This window comes from Scyliorhinus torazame, chromosome 22 (genome assembly GCF_047496885.1).
Source record: "Scyliorhinus torazame isolate Kashiwa2021f chromosome 22, sScyTor2.1, whole genome shotgun sequence".
NCBI classification, from domain to species: Eukaryota; Metazoa; Chordata; class Chondrichthyes; order Carcharhiniformes; family Scyliorhinidae; genus Scyliorhinus; species Scyliorhinus torazame.
The window spans coordinates 92,817,279-92,841,275 of NC_092728.1; the positions used below are offsets into that span (position 1 = coordinate 92,817,279).

General features: G+C 49.7%; 2 protein-coding genes across 5 annotated transcripts in view; one reads left to right on the forward strand and one right to left on the reverse strand.

The window, feature by feature from the left end:
- The window catches only part of cfap77 (cilia and flagella associated protein 77), a 296,201-nt gene extending 275,461 nt beyond the window's left edge, over positions 1-20,740 (reverse strand). The window contains exons 1-2 of the mRNA XM_072488586.1: positions 20,581-20,740; positions 19,110-19,297 (exon numbers count right to left, since the gene is read on the reverse strand). Coding sequence (XP_072344687.1) covers positions 19,110-19,193 — 84 coding nt within the window. The 5' untranslated portion in view covers positions 19,194-19,297; positions 20,581-20,740. The remainder of the gene's footprint in view (positions 1-19,109; positions 19,298-20,580) is intronic.
- An 8-nt stretch (positions 20,741-20,748) lies between these two features.
- Positions 20,749-23,997, forward strand: part of LOC140399221 (uncharacterized) — a 38,801-nt gene continuing 35,552 nt past the window's right edge. For 2 of the 4 annotated variants that reach the window (XM_072488588.1, XM_072488591.1), the window contains exon 1: positions 20,830-21,018. In XM_072488588.1, coding sequence (XP_072344689.1) covers positions 21,004-21,018 — 15 coding nt within the window. In that variant the 5' untranslated portion in view covers positions 20,830-21,003. The other 2 variants (XM_072488589.1, XM_072488590.1) reach the window with 2 other exon arrangements.

The following is a 23,997-nucleotide window of genomic DNA, read 5'->3' on the forward strand; positions in this document are numbered from 1 at the left end:
CCCTCGCACCTTAAACCCATGCCCCCTAGTAATTGACCCCTCTACCCTGGGGAAAAGCCTCTGACTATCCACTCTGTCTAGGCCCCTCATAATTTTGTAGACCTCTATCAGGTCGCCCCTCAACCTCCGTCGTTCCAGTGAAAACAAACCGAGTTTATTCAACCGCTCCTCATAGCTAATGCCCTCCATACCAGGCAACATTCTGGTAAATATCTTCTGCACCCTCTCTAAAGCCTCTACATCCTTCTGATAGTGTGGCGACCAGAATTGAACACTATACTCCAAGTGTGGCCTAACTAAGGTTCTATACAGCTGCAACATGACTTGCCAATTCTTATACTCAATGCCCCGGCCAATGAAGGCAAGCATGCCGTATGCCTTCTTGACTACCTTCTCTACCTGTGTTGCCCCTTTCAGTGACCTGTGGACCTGTACAGCTAGATCTCTCTGACTTTCAATACTCTTGAGGGTTTTGCCATTCACTGTATATTCCCTACCTGCATTAGACCTTCCAAAATGCATTACCTCACATTTGTCCAGATTAAACGCCATCTGCCATCTCTCCGCCCAAGTCTCCAAACGATCTAAATCCTGTTGTATCCTCTGACAGTCCTCATCGCTATCCGCAATTCCACCAACCTTTGTGTCGTCTGCAAACTTACTAATTCAGACCAGTTACATTTTCCTCCAAACCATTTATATATACTACAAACAGCAAAGGTCCCAGCACTGATCCCTGCGGAACACCACTAGTCACAGCCCTCCAATTAGAAAAGCATCCTTCCATTGCTACTCTCTGCCTTCATGACCTAGCCAGTTCACCCCTGATCCCGTGTGACTTCACCTTTTGTACTAGTCTACCATGAGGGACCTTGTCAAAGGCCTTACTGAAGTCCATATAGATAACATCCACTGCCCTACCTGCATCAATCATCTTTGTGACCTCTTTGAAAAACTCTATCAAGTTAGTGAGACACGGCCTCCCCTTCACAAAATCATGCTGCCTCTCACTAATATGCCCATTTGCTTCCAAATGGGAGTAGATCCTGTCTCAAAGAATTCTCTCCAGTAATTTCCCTACCACTGACGTAAGGCTCACCGGCCTGTAGTTCCCTGGATTATCCTTGCTACCCCTCTTAAACAGAGGAACAACATTGGCTATTCTCCAGTCCTCCGGGACATCACCTGAAGACAGTGAGGATCCAAAGATTTCTGTCAGGGCCTCAGCAATTTCCTCTTTAGCCTCCTTCAGTATTCTGGGGTAGATCCCATCAGGCCCTGGGGACTTATCTACCTTAATATTTTTCAAGGCGCCCAACACCTCGTCTTTTTGGATCTCAATGTGACCCAGGCTATCGACACACCCTTCTCCAGACTCAACATCTACCAATACCCTCTTGCTTTTTATGTACGTGTAAAACGCCTTGGAATTTTTCTTAACCCTATTTGCCAATGACTTTTCGTGACTCCTTCTAGCCCTCCTGACTCCTTGCTTACGTTCCTTCCTACTTTCCTTATGTTCCACACAGGCTTTGTCTGTTTCCAGCCTTTCAGCACTGACAAAGGCCTCCTTTTTCTTTTTGACGAGGCCTACAATATCTCTCGTTATCAAAGGTTCCCGAAAATTACCGTATTTATCCTTCTTCCTCACAGGAACATGCCGGTCCTGAATTCCTTTCAACTGACATTTGAAAGCCTCCCACATGTCAGATGATGATTTATCCACAAACATCCGCCCCCAATCTAGGTTCTTCAGTTCCCGCCTAATATTGTGAAAATTAGCCTCCCCCCAATTTAGCACATTCACCCTAGGACCACTCTTATCCTTGTCCACCAGCACTTTAAAACTTACTGAATTGTGGCCACTGTTCCCGAAATGCTCCCCTACTGAAACTTCTACCACCTGGCCGGGCTCATTCCCCAATACCAGGTCCTGTACAGCCTCTTCCCTAGTTGGACTGTCTACCTATTGTTTTAAGAAGCCCTCCTTGATGCTCCTTACAAACTCTGCCCCGTCTAAGCCCCTGGCACTAAGTGAGTCCCAGTCAATATTGGGGAAGTTGAAGTCTCCCATCACCACAACCCTGTTGTTTTTACTCTTTTCCAAAATCTATCTACCTATCTGCTCCTCTATCTCCCGCTGGCTGTTGGTAGGCCTGTAGTAAACCCCCAACATTGTGACTGCACCCTTCTTATTCCTGATCTCTACCCATATAGCCTCACTGCCCTCTGAGGTGTCCTCCCGTAGTACAGTTGTGATATTCTCCCTAACCAGTAGCGCAACTCCGCCTCCCCTTTTACATCCCCCTCTATTCCGCCTGAAACATCTAAATCCTGGAACGTTTAGCTGCCAATCCTGCCCTTCCCTCAACCAGGTCTCTGTAATGGCAACAACATCATAGTTCCAAGTACTAATCCAAGCTCTAAGTTCATCTGCCTTACCCGTAATACTTCTTGCATTAAACCATATGCACTTCAGGCCACCAGACCCGCTGTGTTCAGCAACTTTACCCTGTCTGCTCTGCCTCAGAGCAATACTGGCCCTATTCCCTAGTTCTCCCTTAATGCTCTCACCTTCTGACCTATTGCTCCCGTGCCCACCCCCCCCCTGCCATACTAGTTTAAACCCTCCCATGTGACACTAGCGTACCTCGTGGCCAGGATATTTATGCCTCTCCAGTTTAGATGCAACCCGTCCTTATATAGGTCACACCTGCCCCGGAAGAGCTCCCAGTGGTCCAGATAACGGAAACCCTCCCTCCTACACCAGCTGTTTAGCCACTTGTTTAGCTGCTCTATCTTCCTATTTCTAGCCTCACTGGCACGTGGCACAGGGAGTAATCCCGAGATTACAACCCTAGAGGTCCTGTCTTTTAACTTTCTACCTAGCTCCCTGAACTCCTGCTGCAGGACCTCATGCCCCTTCCTGCCTATGTCGTTAGTACCAATATGTACAACAACCTCTGCCTGTTTGCCCTCCCCCTTCAGGATGCCCTCCACCCGTTCGGAGACATCCTGGACCCTGGCACCAGGGAGGCAACATACCATCCTGGAGTCTCTTTCATGTCCACAGAAGTGCCTATCTGTGCCCCTGACTATAGAGTCTCCTATGACTATTGCTCTTCTGCGCTTTGACCCCCCCTTCTGAACATCAGAGCCAGCCGTGGTGCCACTGCTCTGGCTGCTGCTGTTTTCCCGATAGGCTATCCCCCTCAGCAGTATCCAAAGGGGTATCCCTGTTCGAGAGGGGGACAACCACAGGGGATTCCTGCACTGATTGCCTGCCCTTTCTGGTGGTCACCCATTTCTCTGCCTGCACCTCGGGTGTGACCACATTTATATAACACCCCCAAAAAACTGGCTCATCCTTGTCCTGGTCATGTGTGCCCTGTGCAGCACCTTAAACTGTATGAGGCTGAGTCTTGCACACGAAGAGGAAGAGTTCACCCTCCCTAGGGCATCTGCCCACGTCCCCCCCTCGATCTCCTCCCCCAACTCCTCCTCTCACTTACCTTTTCAGCACCTCCATCGAGGCCTCCTCCTGCATCACCTGGTATGTTGCCGAGATCTTCCCCTCTCCAACACACGCCCCCGAGAGCACCCTGTCCTGTACCGTGCGTGGCGGCAACAGCGGGAATTCCACCACTTGCCGCCTGGCAAACGCCCTTACCTGTAGATACCTAAAGGCGTTTACCGGGGGGGAGTCCGTACTTCTCCTCCAGCTCACCCAGGCACGCGAACTTCCCATCCACAAACAGGTCCCCCAACCTTCTTATCCCTGCCCTGTGCCACCCTGAAAACCCTCCATCTATTCTCCCTGGGACAAACCTGTGGTTCCCCCGTATCGGGGTCCACACCGAGGCCCCCACTTCCCCCCCTGTGCCGCCTCCATTACCCCCAAATTTTGAGGGCAGCCGCCACCACCGGGCTCGTGGTATACCTCATTGGAGGGAGCAGCAGCGGCGCCGTTGCCAGCGCCTCCAGACTCGTACCCTCACAAGACGCCGTCTCCAGCCTCTTCCATGTCGCCCCCTCCCCCTCCATCACCCACTTGCGCACGATCGCCGCATTGGCGGCCCAGTAGTACCCACAGAGGTTGGCAGCACCAGCCCCCCCATCCCTACTCCGCTCCAGGAACACCCTTCTCACCCTCGGAGTCCCTTGCGCCCACACAAACCCCATTATGTTCCTGTTGACCCGCCTAAAGAAGGCCTTTGGGATAAGAATGGGGAGGCACTGGAACAAGAACAAAAACCTTGGGAGCACCGTCATCTTGACTGACTGCACACTACCCGCCAGGGACAGCAGCAATCCGTCCCACCTCTTAAACTCCTCCTCCAGCCTCGTGAAATTAAGTCTATGCAGGGCCCCCCAGCTCTTGGCCACCTGGACCCCCAAATACCTGAAGCTCCTCTCCGCCCTTTTTAGTGGGAGCTCGCCAATCCCCCTCTCCTGGTCCCCTGGGTGAACCACAAACAACTTGTTCTTCCCCATGTTCAGCTTGTACCCTGAGAAATCCCCAAACTCCCTGAGGATCCTCATTACCTCCTGCATGCCCCCCACGGGGTCCGCCACATATAGCGGCAAGTCTTCTGCATAGAGCGACACCCTATGCTCCTCCCCACCCCTCACCAGCCCCCTCCTGTTCCTCGACTCCCTCAGTGCCATAGCCAGGGTGAAGAGCAGGGGGGGGTCAAGGCACACCTCTGCCAGACAGGACTTCCGGGAGCGGCGATGACCAGCTGAGTCGCACGTTTCGGCAGCTCCCTGTGAAACGGACTTTTGGGCTCTTGATAGGAGCCCCAACGGCAATTTTGACGGCTAAAAACAGTGCGGTAAACCAGAAGGGAATCCCCCCTGGATATGGATGGAAAAAGGAGGAGAGAGTGGCCAGATTGCAGTGGATCCTTTAGAACAGCGGCAAGGAAGGCAAGCAAAAACCAAGATGGCGTCGGAAGGTGGCAGTTTAACATGGGGCCCTGAACAACAAGAGTTCTTGAAATGCTGTGTGGAAGAGATCAAAAAGGAAATGAAGAAAGAGCTGTTGGCCCCGATACTACAGGCGATCGAAGGGCTAAAGGAGGAACAAAAGACCCAGGAGCGGGAGCTTCGGGTCGTGAAGGCAAAGGCAGCCGAGAATGAGGACGATATACAGGGCCTGGTGGTGAAGACGGAGACGCAGGAGGCACATCAGAAACGATGTGTGGAAAGGTTGGAGGCACTGGAAAACAACGCAAGGAGGAACAACCCGAGGATTCTTGGTCTTCCTGAAGGTGTGGAGGGAGTGGACGTCGGGGCATATGTGAGCACGATGCTGCACTCGTTAATGGGAGCGGAGGCCCCGGCGGGTCCGTTGGAGGTGGAGGGAGCATACCGAGTGATGGCGCGAGGACCGAGAGCAGGAGAAATTCCCAGAGCCATAGTGGTGAGATTCCTCCGTTTTAAGGATAGAGAAATGGTCCTTAGATGGGCGAAGAAAACTCGGAGCAGTAAATGGGAGAACGCGGTGATCCGCGTTTATCAAGACTGGAGTGCGGAGGTGGCGAGAAGGAGGGCGAGCTTTAATCGGGCCAAGGCGGTGCTTCATAAAAAGAAGATAAAATTTGGAATGCTGCAACCGGCAAGACTGTGGGTCACATATCGAGGGAGGCACCACTACTTTGAGACGGCGGATGAAGCGTGGACTTTTATTGTGGAAGAAAAACTGGAATGAGCGGGTTATTAAAAAGAACGTTCGAACAAAGTGGTGAGGCGAATGTGGGGGGCAAAGAGGGGTTTTATGTACTAATCCTGCGATGTGGTAACTTTTCTCTCTCCCACAGGTGGTGATGGGGGGAGGAGGGGAGGTGGAGGAGATGGGGCGTTGGCCATTAGGGGCGGGGCCAAGGGAGAAGCGCGGGGCTTGGTTCCCGCGCTATGATAATCATGGCGGGAATAGAGAAGCAGGAAGGAGGGGGCGTCGCACGGTGCGAGCCGAGGTCACGGGGAGAAGCCGAGGTCAGCCAGAGTTTGCTGACTTCTGGGAGCAACATGGGGGGAGTAATTATGCTAGCGGGGGATCTAGCGGGGGGGGTGGGAGGGGGGAATTACTGGGTTGCTGCTGCTGGGGAGAGGGGGGAGCTGGTAAGAGAGAGGATGGGCAGGGGGGGCACCGCCTGGGGGAGATACAGCTGCGTGGGAACCGGGTGAGGAGCTGGAAAAAGGTGATGGCTAATCGACAAGGGGGGGTAGGAAGCCCCCCAACTCGGCTGATCACGTGGAACGTGAGAGGGCTGAACGGGCCGATAAAGAGGGCACGGGTACTCGCACACCTTAAGAAACTTAAGGCAGATGTGGTTATGTTACAGGAAACGCACCTGAAACTGATAGACCAGGTTAGGCTACGCAAAGGATGGGTGGGGCAGGTGTTCCATTCGTGGCTAGATGCGAAAAACAGGGGGGTGGCTATATTAGTGGGGAAGCGGGTAATGTTCGAGGCAAAGACTATAGTGGCGGATAACGGGGGCAGATACGTGATGGTGAGTGGCAAACTACAGGGGGAGACGGTGGTTTTGGTAAACGTATATGCCCCGAACTGGGATGATGCCAATTTTATGAGGCGGATGCTAGGACGCATTCCGGACCTAGAGATGGGAAAGCTGATAATGGGGGGAGATTTTAATACGGTGTTGGAACCAGGGCTGGATAGGTCGAAGTCCAGGACTGGAAGGAGGCCGGCAGCAGCCAAGGTACTTAAAGATTTTATGGAGCAGATGGGAGGTGTAGACCCGTGGAGATTTAGCAGACCTAGGAGTAAGGAGTTCTCGTTTTTCTCCTATGTCCATAAAGTCTACTCGCGAATAGACTTTTTTGTGCTGGGTAGGGCATTGATCCCGAAGGTGAGGGGAACGGAGTATACGGCTATAGCCATTTCGGATCACGCTCCACACTGGGTGGACTTGGAGATAGGGGAGGAAACAGGAGGGCGCCCACCCTGGAGAATGGACATGGGACTAATGGCAGATGAGGGGGTGTGTCTAAGGGTGAGGGGGTGCATTGAAAAGTACTTGGAACTCAATGATAATGGGGAGGTCCAGGTGGGAGTGGTCTGGGAGGCGTTGAAGGCGGTGGTTAGAGGGGAGCTGATATCAATAAGGGCACATAAAGGGAAGCAGGAGAGTAAGGAACGGGAGCGGTTGCTGCAAGAACTTTTGAGGGTGGACAGACAATATGCGGAAGCACCGGAGGAGGGACTGTACAGGGAAAGGCAAAGGCTACATGTAGAATTTGACTTGCTGACTAGAGGCACTGCAGAGGCATAATGGAGGAAGGCACAGGGTGTACAGTACGAATATGGGGAGAAGGCGAGCAGGTTGCTGGCACACCAATTGAGGAAAAGGGGAGCAGCGAGGGAAATAGGGGGAGTGAGGGATGAGGAAGGAGAGATGGAGCGGGGAGCGGAGAGAGTGAATGGAGTGTTCAAGACATTTTATAAAAAATTATATGAAGCTCAACCCCTGGATGGGAGGGAGAGAATGATGGGCTTCTTGGATCGGCTGGAATTTCCCAAGGTGGAAGAGCAGGAAAGGGTGGGACTGGGAGCACAGATCGAGGTAGAAGAAGTGGTGAAAGGAATTAGGAGCATGCAGGCGGGAAAGGCCCGGGGACCGGATGGATTCCCAGTCGAATTCTATAGAAAATATGTGGACTTGCTCGCCCCGGTACTGACGAGGACATTTAATGAGGCAAAGGAAAGGGGACAACTGCCCCCGACTATGTCTGAAGCAACGATATCGCTTCTCTTAAAGAAGGAAAAGGACCCGCTACAATGCGGGTCCTATAGACCTATTTCCCTCCTAAATGTAGATGCCAAGGTCCTGGCCAAGGTAATGGCAATGAGAATAGAGGAATGTGTCCCGGGGGTGGTCCACGAGGACCAAACTGGGTTTGTGAAGGGGAGACAGCTGAACACGAATATACGGAGGTTGTTAGGGGTAATGATGATGGCCCCACCAGAGGGAGAAACGGAGATAGTAGTGGCGATGGATGCCGAGAAAGCATTTGATAGAGTGGAGTGGGATTATTTGTGGGAGGTGTTGAGGAGATTTGGTTTTGGAGAGGGGTATGTTAGATGGGTGCAGCTGTTGTATAGGGCCCCAGTGGCGAGCGTGGTCACGAATGGACGGGGATCTGCATATTTTCGGCTCCATAGAGGGACAAGGCAGGGATGCCCTCTGTCCCCATTATTGTTTGCACTGGCGATTGAGCCCCTGGCGATAGCGTTGAGGGGTTCCAAGAAGTGGAGGGGAGTACTTAGGGGAGGAGAAGAGCACCGGGTATCTTTGTATGCGGACGATTTGCTACTATACGTGGCGGACCCGGCGGAGGGGATGCCAGAAATAATGCGGATACTTGGGGAGTTTGGGGATTTTTCAGGGTACAAATTGAACATGGGGAAAAGTGAGTTGTTTGTGGTGCATCCAGGGGAGCAGAGTAGAGAAATAGAGGACCTACCGTTGAGGAAGGTAACAAGGGACTTTCGTTACCTGGGGATCCAGATAGCCAAGAATTGGGGCACATTGCATAGGTTAAATTTAACGCGGTTGGTGGAACAGATGGAGGAGGATTTCAAGAGATGGGATATGGTATCCCTGTCAATGGCAGGAAGGGTGCAGGCGGTTAAGATGGTGGTCCTCCCGAGATTCCTCTTTGTGTTTCAGTGCCTCCCGGTGGTGATCACGAAGGCTTTTTTTAAAAGGATTGAAAAGAGCATCATGGGTTTTGTGTGGGCCGGGAAGACCCCGAGAGTGAAGAAGGGATTCTTACAGCGTAGCAGGGATAGGGGGGGCTGGCACTACCGAGCCTAAGTGAGTATTATTGGGCCGCTAATATTTCAATGGTGAGTAAGTGGATGGGAGAGGAGGAGGGAGCGGTGTGGAAGAGATTAGAGAGGGCGTCCTGTAGGGGGACTAGCCTACAGGCTATGGTGACAGCCCCATTGCCGTTCTCACCGAGGAACTACACCACAAGCCCGGTGGTGGTGGCTACACTGAAGATTTGGGGACAGTGGAGACGGCATAGGGGAAAGACTGGAGCCTTGGGGGGGTCCCCGATAAGAAACAACCATAGGTTTGCCCCGGGGGGAATGGATGGGGGTTATGGAATGTGGCAAAGAGCAGGAATAACGCAACTGAAAGATCTGTTTGTGGATGGGAAGTTCACGAGTCTGGGAGCGCTGACCGAGAAATATGGGTTGCCCCAAGGGAATGCATTCAGGTATATGCAACTGAGGGCTTTTGCGAGGCAACAGGTGAGGGAATTCCCGCAGCTCCCGACACAAGAGGTGCAGGACAGAGTGATCTCAAAGACATGGGTGGGGGATGGTAAGGTGTCAGATATATATAGGGAAATGAGGGACGAAGGGGAGACTATGGTAGATGAACTAAAAGGGAAATGGGAAGAAGAGCTGGGGGAGGAGATCGAGGAGGGGCTGTGGGCAGATGCCCTAAGCAGGGTAAACTCGTCGTCCTCGTGTGCCAGGCTAAGCCTGATTCAGTTTAAGGTATTACACAGGGCACATATGACTGGAGCACAGCTCAGTAAATTTTTTGGGGTGGAGGATAGGTGTGCGAGGTGCTCGAGAAGCCCAGCGAATCATACCCATATGTTTTGGTCATTCCCGGCACTACAGGGGTTTTGGATGGGGGTGACAAAGGTGCTTTCAAAAGTAGTGGGGGTCCGGGTCGAACCAAGCTGGGGGTTGGCTATATTTGGGGTTGCACAAGAGCCGGGAGTGCAGGAGGCGAGAGAGGCCAATGTTTTGGCCTTTGCGTCCCTAGTCGCCCGGCGCAGGATATTGCTAATGTGGAAAGAAGCCAAGCCCCCGGGGGTGGAGACCTGGATAAATGACATGGCGGGGTTTATAAATAGAGCGGATTAAGTTCGTCCTAAGGGGGTCGGCTCAAGGGTTCACCAGGCGGTGGCAACCGTTCGTCGAATACCTCGCAGAAAGAAAGACGGAATGGGAAAAAGAAGGCAGCAGCAGCAGCCCAGGATCGGGGGGGGGGGGGGGGGGGGGGGGGAGGAACCAGAAGGACTCTCAGGGTTGTTAATATATACTGTATAGTATGTATAGGTCGTTGCTACAGATAATTATATATTGGACTGTTAAATTATATTTTTGGAGAGTGTTACTTGTAACAAGGCAGTTGCCAATTAGGGCTAGTTTTCATTTTTGTTATTTATTATTTATTCATTTTTTGTTTATAAAATAGGTCATTGTTATTTGTGTTGTTATAATATTGTGTAAAGGATGCACAATGTACTGTGTTGGTTGACCAAAAATTTTCAATAAAATATTTAATTTTTAAAAAAAGGGACACCTCTGCCTTGTCCCTCAATGCAACCGAAAGAACCCAGACCTCCTCTTGTTCGTGGCCACACTCGCCATCGGGACCTTGTACAACAGCCTAACCCACCTGACGAACCCCTCCCCAAACCCGAACCTCTTCAGCACCTCCCACAAGTACCCCCACTCTACCCTATCGAAGGCCTTCTCAGCGTCCATCGCCGCCACTATCTCCGTCTCCCCCTCCCTCGCCGGCATCATAATTACGTTCAGGAGCCTCCGCACATTCGCGTTCAACTGCCTCCCCTTCATGAACCCCGTCTGGTCTTCGTAGATGACCTGCGGCACACAATCTTCAATTCTCGTGGCTAAGACCATCGCCAGAACCGTGGCATCTACATTTAACAATGAAATCGGCCTGTAAGACCCACAATGCAGGGGATCCTTGTCCTGCTTCAGGATCCAGATCAGTGCCCGGGACATCGTCGGGGGCAAAGCTCCCCCCTCCATTGCCTCATTGAAGGTCCTAACTAGCAACGGGCCCAACAGGTCCATATATTTTTTGTAAAATTCGACCGGGACACTGTCCGGCCCCGGTGCCTTCCCTGCCTGCATGCTCCCTATCCCTTTGACCAGCCCCTCCAACCCAATCGGGGTCCCTAATCCCGCCACCAGTCCCTCCTCCACCTTCGGGAACTTCAGTAGGTACAGAAAGCGGCCCATCCCTCCTCCAGTGGGGGCTCGGACCGATACAGTTCCTCATAAAAGTCCCTGAAGACCCCATTGATGCCAACCCCACTCTGCACCACACTCCCCCCCCCCCCCCCCCCCCCATCCTTAATTCCCCCAATCGCCCTCGCTGCATCCCGCTTCCGAAGCTGATGCGCCAGCATCCGACTTGCCTTTTCCCCATAGTCATAAATCGCCCTGGGCCTTTCTCCACTGCGCCTCCGCCTTCCTGGTGGTCAACAGGTCGAATTCGGCCTGGAGGCTACGCCTCGCCCTCAACAGACCCTCCTCCGGCACCTCCACATACCTCCTGTCTACCCTCACCATCTCCCCCACCAGCCTCTCCCTCTGCTCTCCCCTCTCCTTGTGGGCCCTAGTGGAGATCAGCTCTCCCCTAACCACCGCCTTCAGCGCCTCTCAGACCATCCCCACTCGGACCGCCCCATTATCATTGGCCTCCAGGTATCCCTCTATGCTTCTTCGGACCCCGCTCACTCACCACCTCATCCGCCAACAGCCCCACCTCCAAGCGCCACAACGGGCGCTGGCCCCTCTCCCAGCTCTAGGTCTACCCAATGCGGGGCGTGATCCGAAATGGCTATCGCCGTGTACTCGGTATCCTCTACTTTCGCAATCAGCACCCTGCTCATAACAAAAAAGTCGATCTGGGAATAGGCCTTATGAGCGTGCGAGGAAGAATGAAAATTCCCTAGCCTTGCAAATCTCCAAGAGTCCACCCCTCCCATCTGGTCCATAAACCCCCTCAGCACTTTAGCCCCCGCCGGCCTCCTACCCGTTCTAGACCTGGAGCGATCCAGTGCCGGATCCAACACCGTGTTAAAGTCCCCCCCCCCCCCATTATCAGGACCCCACTTCCAAGTCTGGGATCCGACCCAACATGCGCTGCATAAAACCCGCATCGTCCCAGTTCAGGGCGCACACATTGACCAGCACCACCAGGGGCTGTTTAGCACAGGGCTAAATCGCTGGCTTTGAAAGCAGACCAAGGCAGGCCAGCAGCGCGGTTCAATTCCCGTACCAGCCTCCCCGAACAGGCGCCGGAATGTGGCGACTAGGGGCTTTTCACAGTAACTTCATTTGAAGCCTACTTGTGACAATAAGCGATTTTCATTTTCCCTTGCAGCTTACCACTTACCATTACGTACCTGCCGATATTGTCTGTCACAATGCTCGACGCCTCGAACGACACCCTCTTTCCCACCAAGATCGCCACCCCCCCCGATTTTTGGCATCCAGCCCCTAATGAAACACCTGGCCTACCCACCCCTTCCTCAATCTTACCTGGTTTGCCACCTTCAGGTGTGTCTCCTGGAGCATGACCACATCCGCCTTCAGCCCCTTCAGGTGTGCGAACACCCGGGCCCGCTTGACCGGCCCGTTCAGCCCCCTTACGTTCCAGGTTATAAGACGGATCAGGGGGCTACCCGCCCCCCTCCCCCGTCGACTAGCCATAACCCCTCGTCGGCCAGCCACGCGCCCGGTCCGTTCCCCACGGCAGCAGACCCCCGCTGCAACAACCTCTACTCGCTCCAGCTCCCCCTTGACCATACCAGCAGCAACCCGGTTCCCCCCCAACTAGGACCCCTCCTAGCTGCATTGCTCCCCCCATTGCACTCCCGCAAGTCAGCTGACTCCTACTGACCCCGGCCGCTCCCGCCTCTCCTTCGACTCCTCCCATTGTGGGACTTCCCCTCCCCCACCCACCAGCAGGTTCTCCGCCTCCCCCTTCCATCCCAAGCGCGGGAAGAAACCCTGTGCTTCCCTGCCCCTGCCCCACCCCCTCCATCCTTCAGAGCGGGAAAAAGCCCACGCTTTCCACCTGCCTGACCCCGCCTCCTCTGTCGCAGCTCCTTTTAAAGGCCCAGTCCCCTCACCCCCGACTCGGGTCACCCCCGACTCGGGCCACACCCTCCCCCGCGGGGCCACACCCTCACCCTCCCCCGCGGGGCCACACCCTCCTCCTCCTCCTCGTCCCCCCCTACTGGCCATTCACCCCCTACTCCGTTTACTTGCCCCCCTCCAAGAGCCCATCCGACAGACCCAACCAAAACAGTGCCCAACCCACCCTAACCACCCAGACCCAACCAAAACTGAACAAGAACTAAGAATCCCCCCCTCAAAATGTAACACAACAACAGCAATCCCCGACCATCCCCACGCCCTACCCCCCATCCCAACCCTCAGTTTGTGTCCAGCTTCTCGGCCTGAACAAAGGCCCATGCCTCCTCAGGGGACTCAAAATAATGGTGCCGGTCCTTGTAGGTGACCCACAGTCTCGCCGGCTGCAGCATGCCAAACTTCACCCCCTTTGCCCGGTTGTACCCGGCCCTCTTCTTCGCCACCTCCGCACTCCAGTCCTGATATATCCGAACCTCCGCGTTCTCCCACCTGCTGCTCCTCTCTTTCTTGGCCCACCTGAGTACGCACTCCCGATCAGCGAACTGATGAAACCGCACCAACACCGCCTGCGGCGGCTCGTTAGCCTTGGGCCTCCTCGCCAGCACTCTATGGGCCCCTTCCAGCTCCAGGTGCCCCTGGAAGGACCCCGCTCCCATCAGCGAGTTTAACATGGTGACCAAATAGGCCCCCACGTCCGACCCCTCCAGCCCCTCCGGGAGGCCCAGGATTCGCAGATTCTTCCGCCTCGACCGATTCTCCATCTCCTCGAACCGTTCCTGCCATTTCTTGTGGAGCGCCTCGTGCGCCTCCACCTTTACCGCTAGGCCCAAGATCTCGTCCTCGTTATCTGAGATATTTTGTCGGACCTCGCGGATCGCCACCCCCGGGCCGTCTGGGTCTCCAGCAACTTATCAATAGAAGCCTTCATCGGCTCCAGCAGGTCCGCTTTGAGCTCCCTGAAGCAGCGCTGGATAACCTCAAAGAACAAAGAAATGTACAGCACAGGAACAGGCCCTTCGGCCCTCCAAGCCCGTGCCGACCATACTGCCCGACTAAACTACAATCTTCTACACTTCCTGGGTCCGTATCCTTCTATTCCCATCCTATTCATATATTTGTCAAGATGCCCCTTAAATGTCCCTATCGTCCCTGCTTCCACTACCTCCTCCGGCAGCGAGTTCCAGGCACCCACTACCCTCTGCGTAAAAAACTTGCCTCGTACATCTACTCTAAACCTTGCCCCTCTCACCTTAAACCTATGCCCCCTAGTAATTGACCCCTCTACCCTGGGGAAAAGCCTCTGACTATCCACTCTGTCTGTGCCCCTCATAATTTTGTATACCTCTATCAGGTCGCCCCTCAACCTCCTTCGTTCCAGTGAGAACAAACCGAGTTTATTCAATCGCTCCTCATAGCTTATGCCCTCCATACCAGGCAACATTCTGGTAAATCTCTTCTGCACCCTCTCTAAAGCCTCCACATCCTTCTGGTAGTGTGGCGACCAGAATTGAACACTATACTCCAAGTGTGGCCTAACTAAGGTTCTATACAGCTGCAACATGACTTGCCAATTCTTATACCTCCTGCTGCTCCTGCGCCCACTGCATCCACGCTGCCTGGTCCCCGCCCGCCACCATCTTGCTCTTCTTCCCTTGCACTTTCTTTGGCTTCACCACCACTTTTTTAGTCGCCACGCTCCTGGTCCAAGCCATACACTGTTGGGGGAATGTTGCAGTCTTTTTCCCACACTGGGAAATGTCGAGAAAATGCCTTTGGGGGCCCTGAAAAGAGCCCAAAAGTCCATTCCAAGCGGGAGCTGCCGAACGTGCGACTTAGCTCCGCATAGCCGCAACCGGAAGTCCTCGAGTTTATAGCAGTTCTGATGTAAAAGCATTTTGCTTTGCTGTAGTATTTATACATTTACAAGTATGGCTGAAAGGTTATGTTTACTTTAAGATACATTTAAAGGTAAGCTACATAAACACGAGGGAAGAAGGAATAGAAGGATATGTTAATAGGTTTAGATGAAGTAGTTTCGTTGGGGGTTCACTGCGGCATAAGCACTATCATGGACCTATTGGGCTGAATGATCTGTTGTTGTATCCTATGTAATCCTGTATAAACAGAACATTTGCAGAGTAATGATTGGTTGTGTTATTGTGTTATCATCCTGTCTAGCCTGATGGAATTTTAATATGAAACAAAAAAGTGGAAAGAAAATAGAATCGTAAACGTTTTTGAGCAGGAGATGCCTGGTAACATCTTCTGAATTTGAGACACAGTCGTGCAATGAAGCCATGGAGCAACTGAGGAATTTATTTTTCTTTTAATCCTGCCAATGGGAACCTTCAAGATTGCAGTCACATTATTTCAGGATCAAGATTATGGCAGTTCAGGTGATCTCCCAAAGATAAGTTAAGGAAAAAAACTGGTGCTTACATTTAGAATTACATGGAACACACGGAATAGAACGAGGCTATTGAGCCCAACTGGCCTACTTATGCTTCACAAAAGCGTCCTCCTTATTTCACGCGTTTGTATTCATTATAGGAAGAGACAAAGTGATGTAAATTTGCTATGCATTCTTTATAGCAACATTTAAAAAAATATATATTCAGCAGCAAATTGAAATACAAAGCTCAACCACTAGTGGGAAGACATAATACCCTTCAGAGTTGATTACCACTTAGTAATCAGTTCTACCTTTTTAACTGGTATAAGCATTTACAAATCATTTTTTTGTATCATCCATTTTACTAGATTGTAATTTCTATGCTTCAATCGTATTTCTGTATCTATCCGAATATTGAGGAATACTCTGTATTTTTATTTCCCAATCTTGTTTAATGGAAGGAATTAATTTACTCTGGGAGGGTTGACTCTGATTTTGCTGTTGCACCAGCACCACCTGGTGTAAGATAAAGAATCTGCTGTGTACTATTGCAGTGTTTTTCAAACTTTTTTTCCAGGGACCCATTTTTACCAACCAGCCAACCTTCGCAACCCACACTAGCTGACCTTCGTGACCCACGCCGGCCGACCTTTGTGGCCCACACCAGCCGACCTGCGCGACCCACCATTTTCTCTTACCTTGTTTGTTGCTGACAAAAATGGAGGAAATGGTTTTGGGTCCCTTTGGCCCCAATGGTCCCTTTGGCCCCCCCCGAACTTGAAGAAAAAAGGCTGCGACAATTAATTTCTTTTAAAATGCGCATGTGTGCCCGATCATCGAATTTTTAAAAAATCTGTTCCTGGCCATTTTGAAGGTCGCTCGCAGCCAGCATTATGAAAAGCCGGCTCCTGCAGCTGTTGCGCGCGGATTTGAGCGATCGGGAGCACCGCGATGGACGGCTCCGTGACCCTCCCGACACCCGCCTGCGACCCACCCGCGGGTCGCACCCCTGAGTTTGACAATGCCTGTACAATTCTACTCCCTTTAGCACTATGTGTATGAAACTACTGTGATGGTAATTCTAGTTTGAAAATTACTATAATGATATTTTCATTATTATATCATGAATAGTGAAATTAAGTTTGAAAGACAACAGTTAGTGTTCAGTGAGGCTGTTTTCAAGTGCAAGAAAAGAGAAATTTTCAAAGTACAAACCAACGACAGCATATTCGGCATATCATCAGTACAGGAAAGTTGGCCCGGGGAGGGAGGGGTGGGGAGTAGAGAGGAAGAGGAGATAAACAAGGAAACTACATGCCATGGTAGGGAAACTATTGGAAGCAATTCTGAGAGACAGAATTAATCTGCATTTGGAGAGGCAGGGATTTATCAAGAACAGTCAGCATGGTTTTGTTAAGGAGAGGTCATGCCTGACCAACTTGATTGAACTTTTCGAAGAGGTGACCAGGTGTGTAGATGAGGGCAATGCATTTGACGTAGTTTACTTGGACTTCAGCAAAGCTTTTGATAAGGTCCCACCTGAGAGACTGATAGCGAAGGTAAGAGACCATGGGAGCCAAGGAAATTTGGCAAATTAGATCCCAAATTGGCTGAGTGGCAGGAGGCAGAGGGTGATGGTTGGGAGTGTTTTCCGATTAGAAGCTGGAGTCCAGTGGGGTCCCGCACAGATCAGTGGTGCCCTTACTGTTTATGGTTTATATAAATCATTTTGACTTGAATGTAGGAGGGTTAATCAATAAGTTTGCCAATGATGTAAAAACAGGTGGGGTGGTAAATAGTGAGGAGGATAGCCTTAGATTATAGGAGGATCTAGGCGGGCAGGTCAGGTGGGCTGATCAATTTCAAATGGAATTCAATCCGGATAAGTGTGAGGTGATGCACCTGTGCACTTCGGCAGGGCCAACAAGGCAAGGGAATACACAATAAACGGCAGGACTCTGGGAAGCATTGAGGATCAGAGGGGCCTTGGTGTGCACGTACACCGGTCCATTAAGATAAGAGGGCAGGTGGACAGGTGGATAAAGTTATTAGGAAGTTGTATACTTGCCTTTATTAGCTGAGGCATAGAGTATAAGAGCAGGGAGGTTATGCTAGAACTGTATAAAATGTTGGTTAGGCACATCTTGAGTATTGTGTGCATTTCCGGAATCCACATTATAGGAAAGATGTGATAGCACTTGAAAGGGTGGAGTGTCTATTTACCAGGATCTTGCCTGGGCTGGAGAGTTTTAGTTATGAAGAGAGATTGGATAGACTGGGGGTGTGTTCTTTGGCTCAGGGGAGACTGAGGGGGGACATGACTTAGATGTGTAAAATTATGAGCGGCACAGAGTAGACAGGGATAAACGTATCCCTTTGGTGGAGGGATCAATGGCCAAGGGCCGTAGACTTACGGTGAGGGGATGTGAGGAAAAGCTTTTTCACCTAGAGAATGGTGGGAGTTTGGAATTCACTGACTGAAACGGTGGTGGAGGCAGAGACCCTCACAACATTTAAGAAGTATTTAGATTTGCACTTGCAATGCCAAGGCACACAAGGCAATAGGCAAAGTGCTGGAAAATGGGATTAGAATACTTGGGTGGTTGTCTTTGACCAGCACAGATGCAATTGGCTGAAGGGCCTTTTCTGTGCTTTAAACCTCAATGGCTGTATGACTATCCTGTATTTTCTTTTGTATGTCTAGTAAATAATTATAAATCTATTATTCTAGGTTCATCTCAGATTCAAATGAGCATAAAACAATTGTAATTGTATTCATATTGGTTCCATGATTCACTGGTGAATCTGGGCCGAAACGTACCCAGTGAATTAAGTACTTAATCATGAATGAGATTTTCGAGTCAAGGATAAACACTTCTGTAGAGTTAAGAGGAATTTATACCAAATACTCAGGCACTTGACGATGTCCTCCACAGTCCAAGTTATTAATATTTTTTTTAAAGTTCTATTATTAAATATGGATAATTATTCCATGATTTGTGCAAAGAAAATACATGCTGGGGGAATAATGATATTTCTCAGTTTAATCCATATATCCATATAAACGTCTGTAATTTACTCTCATTATTGTTCTTTCCAAATATGTGAGCAGCACATTTAAAACTTCATCCACCAGAATGTAGGAATAGCTTCAGCCATAACTTTTCCTAAATTTGTTACTATTGTCACTCCATAGCTAGGCAACAGAGAGTAATCCTTCTCTTGTCTTCTTTCTCTTGATTTTCATCAACTCCTTGCTTGAGTTAAATTATTGTCTCTCCAGCAACTTGTTCAAGTGGACAGTCGGGGGGGTGGGGGTGCTACAGTGGGGCGTGCCAGAGAATCACCATGTGTCTCTGGTTTACTAATCCAGTGACAATACTATACACCACTGCCTCCCTCATCTGCGATAAAATTGCCTTGCAGTATTTATTTGTATATCTCATATGCAACTCTAAGTCATCGTCTAAGCCACATTTCCACAGCTAAACATTTGGCTGATTTCTTTGTCAGTTGAAATGACAGAGAAATGGAGTTCTGTGCAATGATAACCCTTCATTTGAACCTTTCATCAGTTAAATCTGTTTCTCTCCACAAGTGCTGCCTGATCTGTAGAACATTTTGAGCATTTTCTGTTTTTATTTCAGATTTCCAGCATCTGCAGTATTTTGCTTTTGTATTCACTAATTTTGTGTTTTGTTTTGACTCAGCCACCAGTATTGTGACTCCTGAAGTCCTTACCTTTATTATTAGAGGGTTAATCAGCATGGAATCCCTGATCTCCCCAACACGATCATTCTCTGACCACAATGGAGCCAGGAACATCTCGGTTATATCTGATTAATCAGCAATGATGATGAATTCTAGATTCACACCGTCCTGGAGTCTGGCTGACTGTCGCGAATTGATCGCACAGCTGGACAACTTCACTGTGGAGAGAAATAAGAATTCATGAACTGAAAATACCTCAAGAGCTCCTTTGAGGCAAGTCACTTTTAAATATATTTTGTTTAAAAGAAAAAGTTCTTCCTTTATTCTTTCATGGGATTCCAGCATCACTGGCATTTGTGCTCCATTCTTAATTACCCAAAAAACTGAGTAGTTTGCAAGGCCATTTCAGATGGAATTTAAGAGTCAACCCACGGGTCTGGAGTTACATATAGGCCAGACCAGGTAAGGATGGCAGATTTCCTTCCCCAAAGGGCGTTAGTGAACCAGGTGGATTTTTAACAATTGATAGTAGTTTCAAATTTCACATTTATTAATTGAACTCAAATTACACCAGCTGTCGTCATGTGATTTAAACCCGTATCCCGAGCATCACAGTTATATCTGATTAAATAGCAGTGATGACGAATTCTGCATTCACATCGTCCCTCAGAATGGTTGACAGCTGCAAAATGATCGCACAGGCTAACTTTGTTGCCAAGCACAAGCTGGGCGAGTTCACTATGGGGAGAGATAAGGATTTGTGAACAACTGAAGTGACGTTGAACTATAATACTCCGTTCAACAGCCCTGGCCTCTGGGTCACTCTAACATTAACACTACACCACCATTTCCCCCCAAGTAAAACATACTTCACCATCGTCTATCGAGTAAGAAGTCTTACAACACCAGGTTAAAGTCCAACAGGTTTATTTGGAATCACGAGCCTTCGGAGCGTAGCTCGTCACCCGATGAAGGAGCTACACTCCGAAAGCTCGTGATTCCAAATAAACCTGTTGGACTTTAACTTGGGTGTTGGAAGACTTCTTATTGTGCCCACCCTAGTCCAACAACAGCATCCCCACATCATTGTCTGTAGAAACCAGGTAGATTAGGGGCGGCGCAGCGGCACAGTGGTTAGCACTGCTGCCTCACGGCACCGAGGTCCCAGGTTCATCCCTGCCCCTGTCCGTGTGGAGTTTGCACATTCTCCCCGTGTCTGCGTGGGTTTCGCCCCCACAACCCACAAAAATATGTGCCGGATAGGTGGATTGGCCGCGCTAAATTACTTGCCCCTTATTTGGGAAAAAAAAGAATTGGTACTCTAAATTTTTTTTAAAAAGCAGGCGAGTTTAATTTACCGCACTTCGTAACCACAACAAAAACCACGAGATGGTTTTGGAACTCCAGTCCCTGTTTTCCTGGCTGTCTTTAATCGCGCGGCCTCACAAGTACAACGGCTCTTTCGCCTCTTTTTCTCCCGGAGGTTTTTTTTTTCCTTTACCTGAGATTTTAGCCAGAAAAGCGCGGGCCCATTTAAACGCGTAGCATCATGTTTTTTTTTCCCCCTCTCTCTCTCTCTTTTCCACACGGAGGCTCCTCGAAGCGTCCGTCCCGCGGCTGGGTTCCTGCTGTTGGGAATCCGTTGCCGTGGTGACGGTATCCAAGGCCATCTGACCTCTGACGCGACTTCCGCTTCCGGCGCAAGGGAGCTGGACGAGCAAGGCGGCCGGTCCGCTCCCGGGTAAGTGTGGCAACGTGGGGAGGGGGAATCGCTTCAAGTTCTGAACGGAACCCGCTTCCCTGTTGGTTAAAAAATAATAATAATACAAGGGCGTGTGGAACGTCAACAAAAGTTTAAAGTTTATTACCTGGACGAGAACTGAAGCCAGGCCACAGTTTCCGGCCTTGTGTTAATACACCCGACATGTTGCAGCACCAGGTATTGAAGATTTTTTTTGTTTTTGTTGGATAAATAACTTTCCAAAGGGGGTGGATGTGCGATTCAAACGTCGGATGGTTGCCGAAACAGCAGCGGAAAACAGAAAGCATCCAACAGGTGTCCATGGAGAGCAGATCATGTCTTCAGCTTTTTGCCCTTCATCAGTGAGGAGGATCGAGCGAATATTTAGAATCATAGAATCCCTACACTGCAGATCGGCCCATCGAGTCTGCACTGACCTGAAAGAGCACTCTATCTGAGCCCAATCCCCCACCTATACCTGCAACCCGATCTCAGGGCAATTTAACATGGCCGATCCACCTGACCTGCACATCTTTGGATTGTGGGAGGAAACCCACACAGACTTGGGAAGAATGTGCAAACTTCACACAGTCACCCAAGGTTGGAATCGAACCTGAGACCCTGGCGTATGAGGCAGCAGTGCTAGCCATCGTGCTGCCCATAAATTGAAACGAGTGCTGGGGATATTCAGGGGACCAGACAGCAGGTAGGGTGCTCTTTCCAAGGGCCTGTGCAGGCCAGATGGGCTGAATGGCCTCCTGCATTGTAAATTCTATGATTGAGGAACCGGGTTAACGTCTCTGGTTGATGACCTTTCGTCAGAATAATTTAAATTGAGCCAACGGTAAATAGCACAAGGGAGTGTGGTTGAGCTCAGTCACCCAGCTCCAGACCTTGTTGCAGGCTTGGGGCCCAAACATGGAAAAAGAGCTGTGTTCCACAGCTGACGTAAGAGCGACTGCCCATTCCATCAAGGCCGCTTCTGACTGTGGCATCAAGGAGTCTGAGCAAAATGAAGTCATTAGGAAGCGGAGAAACTCTCCATTGATTGTGCCCAGCACACAGAAAGATAGCTGTGATTGTTCAAGAGAATTGTCTCCACCCCAGAAATTGCCCTAGGAATTCTTCGTAGGGCAGCACGGTGGCGCAGTGGTTAATATTGCTATCTCACAGCACCGAGGTCCCAGGTTCGATCCTGGTTCTGGGTCACTGTCCGTGTGGAGTTTTCACATTCTCCCCATGTTTGTGAAAAATTGAGTAACCTTTTCAACTTTAATGTTACCAAAAAGGCAGTTTAGAGTGCCTCAAGCTGTGACATGTCTGGCTGAACAAGGATGCTTGATGTATAGTTATGAGAATCTGGAGTTTATGAAAACCCATTTAATTTTAAAAATATGTATCTTCAGATTGACTATATATTGTATTGATGACAAATGAAGAGTGAGCGATACACAGAGCAAATTTGGTACGTTACTCGTTGACATCCTGTGGTGATGCAGATAATCCAAAATCTAATCTTCAAATAGTGAAGGGTTATTTGCTCACTGTGTGCAGATGCAGGTTTGACCTTATTTTTATATAGTACCTACTGACATGATATATACAATTGGCAGCAGTTTGAATGAGACACCGTTTATCAAATCTGGAGGCTGCCTGGTTGGCAGAGCTATTGAAGAAATGGATTCTCAAGATGAAATTGTGGGCTAAGCTTTTAAGTGTGTTTCAGTAAAGCAGAAGGTGGGGAAGGGACCTTGGCAGCATGCTGAAAGTTGTGGCTTTTGCCCTGAACTGAGAATCAAGGAGGTCTACGCACCTATTTGGGGATGGGAAATAAATACTCAGCTGGAATACTGTTGGCTAGAATTGGACATGCTTTTGGAAGGATGTCAATGCTTTGGAAAGGGTGCCCAGAAGAATTGCCAGAGTGGTATGGGGGATGAGGGAGTTCTGTTTTGTGGATTAAGGCGGGTATCTAAGATTGTTCTCAGTAGAGCAGAGAAGGTTAAGAAGAGATGTTTCAAGTCCTGAAGGATTTTAGCAGATCATGAGGAACTAACTGATTCGACTGGCGGGAGGGTCAGTAACCAGAGCAAACAGATTTAACAGAAATGCAGGGCAGAGTGAGATTTTTGCATTTTGCAAGTGAGGGCTGGTTTAGCAGAGTGGGCTGAACAGCTGGCTTGTAATGCAGAACAAGTCCAGCAGCATGGGTTCAATTCCCTTACCGGCCTCCCTGAACAGGCGCCGGATTAAGGCGAAGAGGGGCTTTTCACAGTAGTTTCATTGAAGCCTACTTGTGACCATAAGCAGTTATTATTATCATCATTATTATTATTGATGACCTGAAACACTCTACCTATAAAGGTGAAAATAGATTCAATAGCGATATTTGAAAGGGAATTAGATAAACTGGAAATAGAGAATTTTGCTAGACCATTGAGAAAGAGCAGGGGCATGAACTGGTTAGATAGCTCTTGAAAGAGCTGGCACAGCTACAATAGGTCAAATGTTCCATACTGTCTGATCCTATGATTAAAGCCATTGGAATTATGTTGTTAATGTCAGTCAGGCATCCAGAGGAATATACTTGCATGTTTGTATTGATGAAAAAGATGGCGAAATGGAGCTAGGTGGCATCAGTTAGTGTGTGGAAGCTGATCCTGTACTTCTGCATGATATGGTTATGGAAAGGGACCAAGTAGCCATGGAACCTTTTCTCTCCATTTGGGTTTCTCCTCTGTCTCCATTACAAATCATGTCTCTGCTTGGCATGTATAGCAAAGCCAGGAAAGAGCAATGCAATAGACTATGGTTACAGACAGATGTTAAAGTAGCACTAATGTTGAAGAGAGGCAGTGATTGATGGGCATGATGATATAGTACAGGCTAACAGTGTTTTCATATCAAGGGATAACAAGCTTGTATTTTACTGCCCTTTAGAGGAGAAATACAACCCTGCTTGTGTTGTTTGGCCTTTGTGTCTTGAAACCCACCCTAACATACTTGTTTCTTAATGTTCCTCTAAAATGTCCTGACAAACGACTCCGTTGTATCAAACCATAAAAGATGCACCACTACCACCTTTTTTGAGGGAAGTATCAGATGGGCAATAAATGTGTCCTTGCCAGTACTGAGAATTAATTTTTAAAAAAGATTTAATGAACGCTTATGCTTGCT